At 37.0% G+C, this 6,864-nt stretch overlaps 1 protein-coding gene across 1 annotated transcript in view; it reads right to left on the reverse strand.

Moving 5' to 3' along the window:
• The window catches only part of LOC144436307 (uncharacterized), a 15,186-nt gene extending 8,322 nt beyond the window's left edge, over nt 1-6,864 (reverse strand). The window contains exons 1-4 of the mRNA XM_078125060.1: nt 6,743-6,864; nt 2,267-2,561; nt 1,061-1,128; nt 401-701 (exon numbers count right to left, since the gene is read on the reverse strand). Coding sequence (XP_077981186.1) covers nt 401-701; nt 1,061-1,128; nt 2,267-2,561; nt 6,743-6,800 — 722 coding nt within the window. The 5' untranslated portion in view covers nt 6,801-6,864. The remainder of the gene's footprint in view (nt 1-400; nt 702-1,060; nt 1,129-2,266; nt 2,562-6,742) is intronic.

Below are 6,864 nucleotides of genomic sequence, written 5' to 3' on the forward strand. Positions count from 1 at the left end.
TAGGCTAAGCATACACATTCAAAACGTGAATCTACATGTCAATCAACAAGGCCCACGCCCAAATGCATAGCAACCGATACAGTAGAATGGCGATGTATATTGCAAAAATGGCAATATATATTGTTTGACAAGTGAGTAAACCTTCGATCTATTGATGACATATTTGATCCAGCAATGAAGCAAATGCCTATACCAAATAGTAAAATTATGGTAATAAAAATATCAAAAATAATAACAATAATAAACTATACAGCTCTGCTATACAACGCTATTGACGTTATATTTTTGGTGTTAAATGGAACATTATTTGAAATTCCTTAAGAAAATATCAGAAAATAGTATTTTGACTTCCGAGAAGTATAAGTTAAATATTTAAGTAGAATAAATATCTTAAACCCACCATAAATAGTAACATTGATTCAAACCGTCGGACAGTACATGTCCTGGGGTAAAATGTGTATATTCCATCAATTCACCGTTTAAGTATTGGTTAACAAAATTGATGTTTTTGCCATCGATGTAGAAATCTTTATCCGTTTTCCCCGCTAAGGTTATTTTGTTGACAAGGACGTTGTGGATTCTATCACTGGTGTCTCTTGCGAGGCGAAGACCAATTTCTTCACAAGCAGCAGATGCCTCAGCCTGAGTTTTAACGTTCGTAAACAAAAAGTAATTGTCTAACAGATTCTTTACATCCGGGTCTGTGAAAGCGATGAAATATGAATTGGTAAGACTGTATTTCTTTCATGTTAGAGTAAACTAAAGTACTTCATTAACCAAAACGACTGTAAACTCTACAAGGATTGTGTCATGGTACTGTTAAAACAACTAGAAAACAACTAAAACTTTACAAACAGGTAAACAAAATATGATACAATTGTGATAAAATACACAACACATAATATGCCGCATTAAAATTGCAAATGGTTAAGTGCTTTCGGTAAAATTCTGAACATGCACTACTCTTGAGTAAAGTCTCCATGATGCGAAATGTACTGTTTGGACCTTTTCCTGACTGTACTGTATCCATTTCATTCATCGATAGCTATTTGTTGTTTACCTTCTTCACATATGTAACCACGTCTGTCAGTGCAGTAATGGTCATCCCAATCATAGTTGACGACACTCCTGTAAAACGGGAAGACGAATATGTCAATGCATCGTTAAACATTAGTATGTATGTATGTATGTATGTATGTATGTATGTATGTATGTATGTATGTATGTAAACATTTACGTGTACATATCGACATTGACATTTTCAATTTATCAGAATCCTGATGATCACCGAGTAAGCATAAACTCCGAGTAACGACTTATAACACCCCCCTTGATATCATATGGTTGATGCCGTTCCTTCAAACTCCAAACTTGTTTGGATAGCTCTGTGCTGACTGTAGCTTCTTGTGGGTAAATATGTGTTTGTGGTTTGAGAATCATTGTTTAAATGTGTTCTCTGTTAGCCCAAAGTATACTTTTGTGTTGTTGTTACTTGGTGTGACTTGTGCCTTGTATTATGTTGGTTGATAGGCAGTTGTCGTTGAGTGGACACTGATTGCGATCTCTACAGCTGCAGGATTTATTAGCTTTCTTTGTATGGTCTGTACTGACTGACTTGTTGTGTACTTTCACAATAATCGATATGTTCGGCACGCAACTGTAACTTAACTTCAGATTTCCTTTGTAAGTACCAATTCTGACAATCACTATTTAGTTGTTCTGATGATCACTCGAAGCGTGAAACTCTGAGTAAAGAATTGCATCCTTAAGCTTTTGAATTAAGTCTATATATATAAAGTTAATGTTCATGTATACTTTTAAAAGGCAAAACGTAAGGTAAATGGTTTACTTTGAATTTCTATGTTATAACTTAATAAAATATGTAGAAAGGCCAAATAAAAAAATTGTTTGGTTCCCGTTACCCGATCCCCAACTAGTTTTTCACGCTGACCCTAAACTTTTTTTTAAAGAGAAAAATAACAATAAAATCGCGAAACAGTGGGTGCGGAAACTAACATCAACTTAAAAGGACAATATAAAACTATTCTTCCAATCTGTAATGGTTGTACATCTGATAGAAAGAAACAGACAAACAACATATAGACCATTTGGAAAACAATGGGAAACCTAAACTAGACACTCACACATGAAAAACGATATAATAAAATAAAATAACAAATCTAACTGCCCCACCTATTTTATAATTGAATGTGATCGGAACCACACAATTTCCCTTTTTGCGCCTAATTATAAATTTTAAACCCACCATAAATAGAAGCATTGATCTGATGCGTCTGGTTGTCCAGGTGCAAAATGTGAATATTCAATCACTGTACCATCCAGGTATTGAGGGACGCGATTTACATTTTTGCCATCGATGTAAAAAGACTGGCCACTTTTCCCTTCGGAGATGATTTTGTAGTGAAGGGCAGCATGTATTGCATCACTTGAGTCTCTCGCAAGGCGAAGACCATTTGCTTCACAAGCGGTCACTGCTTCAGCTTGTGTTTTAGTGTCCGAAAATATGTAGTATTTGTCCAACAAATCCTTGAAATTTGGATCTGTGAATTAAAAGAAGTGTCTAATGTAAAAAACATTGTGCATCTACAGGAAATACACGACAGATAACCCATCACAGAATTATAATGGGTTATAATAGATATAACGGCGATTCGGACCCAGTCCTTTTCTGTTTAGAGAACTACTGATATTATATGGTCATAACAAATCTAATATTTTTTATATATATATATATCCAAAGACAACCAAATCGTCTAATATAATTGTCACATTAAAAAGGCTTTCCCACCAGCATCGTCCTTTACTTGAATTTTAACATGGCACAGTATGGTAATTACCAGAAGCCTAAGAGCAGATACCTGAAAAGAGGTCCAAATCAAATTCTACATATGAAAGAAGGTTTCTGCCCGAGTTAATCAATAAATCAATCAATCAATCAATCAATCAATCAATCCACCAACCAACCAACCAACCAACCAACCAACCAACCAACCAACCAACCAACCAACCAACCAACCAACCAACCAACCACTCACTCACTCACTCACTCACTCACTCACTCACTCACTCACTCACTCACTCACTCACTCACTCAATCAATCAATCAATCAATCAATCAATCAATCAATCAATCAATCAATCAATCAATCAATCAATCAAAAGCAATTGTATAGAACCAGAAGCCAATACGGCATAATGTTCTATTGCGCTGAACAGGAACAATAGTAGATGTTGTGAAAAAGGTTAGAAACCTTTTGCAAAGAGATGCACCTTGATATCCTTCTTGAATTTATCAACAGTGGGTGGCGAACGAAGTTTAAATGGCATACTGCTGCTCGCGAGAACGCACGCTCACCATGTGATTTAGTATTACAACAGGGTACATGAAGTAGACTTGTGTTATTTCAACGAGGTGAACGAGTTGAGGGTTTACTGATAATCAAGTCAGCGATATAACCAAGAGTAATATTATTGAGTGCCTTGTGTAGTACTTTGTATGGAATCCTTTGGGCATGTAGAAGAGGGACAATGTCATTAACTGGCAGCTGACGCACGAGGGCATTGCAATTGAATAGGGTGATGAAAATACTCCCTTTGTACGATACTGACGTATGCGACCTGTTGTTCGGACGAGGTGAAAAAGAACTAAACTACATGTCAAAAGAGATGTTTTATGAGTAGATATGTAGGTTGCTTGTGATTAAAATACTATTCGCGCATTTAGTGTTTGTGGTTTCATAAAAAAGATACCATATCGTTGCCTCAATACTTATTTGAAAGCCGTATAGTGCAGTGTCACTCTATCAGTAGCAATTGTTTTAATAGTTCGCGAAGCGGCAACGTAGCGGCTCAATGACGAGTATGCATGCGCGTCCTATATCGATGCGATTGGGAGGTTTAACCAAAGGATGCAGTGAGGGGCTGCAGTAAGGGGCAGTGCTACGCATGCGCATTCTATATATTATGCGCATTCTCCACGCGGAGGGCGCTATCTACAATATCATTGTGAGCCAGCCGCGGCAGCCGATCACAAAGGAATCTACACTACGCGAGCTTATGGGCTTTGCCTAGTTGTGATATTAACAAATACTTTACTAAAGATATAATAAGGATAACAATTCACTCAGTACCAGCATAGATAAATGTACACGTACCTAGATTATATTTTTATCTGTTCATGCATAAATACGACAATTAATCACTAACCCCAACCTTTGCAATATTTGATATGTACAGCATGCAATATTAATAATATGCTTATTGTGTGTCTAGGCCATTGATCCATATGCAAAGTTTTCAAAATATTGAAAGTTACGTTTCTAGATCTGTCATAGAGATAGCAAAAGTGAGAAAAATATGTCATTGTTACAATATAGGATTTACTTTGGAAGTTCTCATCTCCACAGCTTTGTATCCATATTTACACAAATTGAGCAAGATATCTGAATTAGCAATACTCATTAGAATGTTAAACTTATTGTAGTTGGATTGGTTGTGAACATGCATGCAACAATCCATTTGCACTGGATTTTTGTGGGTTTCTGTCTATTCGATTAACGCATGCGCAAATTCTCTTTGATGAGAAGACTTGCTCTTATGTGATCATTATTCTAGAATAAAATGTCAGTTATGTTTTAGTACTTACTTTAACATGCATATGTATCATTGACAGTACTCAGTGTTTCGTTTCTGTAATTACGACGTTAGTCAGAACTGTGAAGAAGTTAATGATTACATTAGTGGTAGTGTATTGATTTTTTGAGTCAATACTACATGATGTTGAATCCGCGCCCGGTTAGATTTTTGCAGCCCCCGGCGTTGGTGACGAATTGGTGAACTTAGAGGTCGAAAAGTGAAGAGGACTCCTATATAATGTTCTGCATTTTGTCCTTCTAAATGAACCTTTTAAAGGGATATTTTTACTACAAGAGAACACCATTTCGCCTGAATGAACAAAAGTAAAGACATTTTTTTTTGCAATTTTGCAGCAGGCTTCTGCAGTTCCCTCGCCTTACATTGCAACTAACTCCAGGACGCACAATCTCAACTTTGATCACGTCCACACTTTCGCTAGTTGTTCCCTAGATTCAGAAATATTGCTGGTAGATGTATATGGTTTGGTGGAAGTCTTAAAATAACTACACACAAATATGGACTGGGTATCGAGTGCGGTAGTCAGCACGAAGAACTTTCTAGCTATGAATAATATGCACCATACCATCATATTATTAGGTGTGTTAATCTGTGAGAAAACACGACCATTGACACTGCCGAAACTCCACTCGCCTCAAAAACCGATTGCATAGGCTCGGGGTACAAACTGAACAGTTTCAACATACCAACCTTTCACTTGACATTCTTGGCGAGCAGTTTCAACATACCCAACTTTCACTTAACATTCTTGGCGAGCAGTTTCGACATACACAACTTTCACTTAACATTCTAGGTGAGCAGTTTCAACATACCAAACTTTTAGTTGACATTCTTTGTGAGCAGTTTCAACATACCCAACTTTCACTTGACATTCTTGGGACATACAAAGCATGTCAGAGGGTAGGTTTCAAGACAGTAAGACAGTGTCGGTTTCAATTCGTCAATTAAGTCATCTCAAGTCCGTTATCATTGATTTAAAACATATAATGAGTGCACGACTATAGTATATATTCATCGAAAAATTGTTTTAAGTATGCTTTTATTAATAAATGGGGTAAATTGGTCAGAGACAAGTCGTGTGCTCGGTTTGACATGACTGGAGAAATCGTTAAACATATCAATCATTCCACGTATTATATTTCCGTCTCGCTCATTGGATTAGTGGTTATACATAATGAATATTCGGTAAATAGGCCACATCCCGAAGTCACTTGAAATCTATGTTGAAAGTTATTATAGCTAGCTATAGGACATTCAATTGTATTCGAGATTACATCTCATTTAGTTCCTACTAAATTTGTTTACTACCAAAGCTGCCAGTAATGTAACATATGTGGAAAGTATACTTTAAAATCATGATCGCGAAAAACATGAAAAGTCTCTGAAGGGTAAGAATTGGACGTCAGAAGGAACCGTGTACCCGGGAGTGGATAACACAGTCACGGAGGACCCACTACCTTTAGGTCGTAGCCACCGGTGCTTAGACACGCGTCTCAATTCACCCTGAGGTATCGAATACAAATTTTGTAGAACAATAAATTTGCTCCTTTAAACTTCACGTATTTCACTATGTCCACAAAGTCAGTGTAAGAGATTTTAAAGTTTTGTCTGAGAAATCGCGAGTGGAGTGCACAAATCCCTGCGCTCCGTGCAACATATCGCCAATAGTACTAGCTGGAAACTTCCTAGATGCTGGAATGGGGACGTCATTACCAACCTGGCGTCTATAGCCAATCACATTGCTAGTTTCGGACACACACCTACATACGGAGTGCTAATGCAGACTGAAAGTGTAAGCTTAAAGGGACGACCAAAATCTCATACAAGAGGAATTCTGATGCGAGATATTTTCACAATTATTTCAGTTCGATATGCATTGGTTTGCATTAAAATCGTCCAAAAAGTTATCATTTTGTAAATATCATCTCGGTTATTGCATGTTGTGCTTAAAAGTCACCATACGCTTTCATTCCACAAGTAAATAGAGGAAACAGTTTATCGGTAAAGAAAACAAAAATGAATAAAATATTTCTTTTTCAGAAAATCAACCATGGCTATTTTGACATACCTGCTGCTGCTCGGGTAATAACAAGGAACACAGGGAAAAGTACGACGGCGAATTTCATCTTCGCCAACGTTCTGTTGTCACACACAACAGAGTACAGCGAATGTTTGTCCGTCACTCAATCT

Source organism: Glandiceps talaboti, chromosome 6, assembly GCF_964340395.1.
Source record: "Glandiceps talaboti chromosome 6, keGlaTala1.1, whole genome shotgun sequence".
NCBI classification, from domain to species: domain Eukaryota; kingdom Metazoa; phylum Hemichordata; class Enteropneusta; family Spengelidae; genus Glandiceps; species Glandiceps talaboti.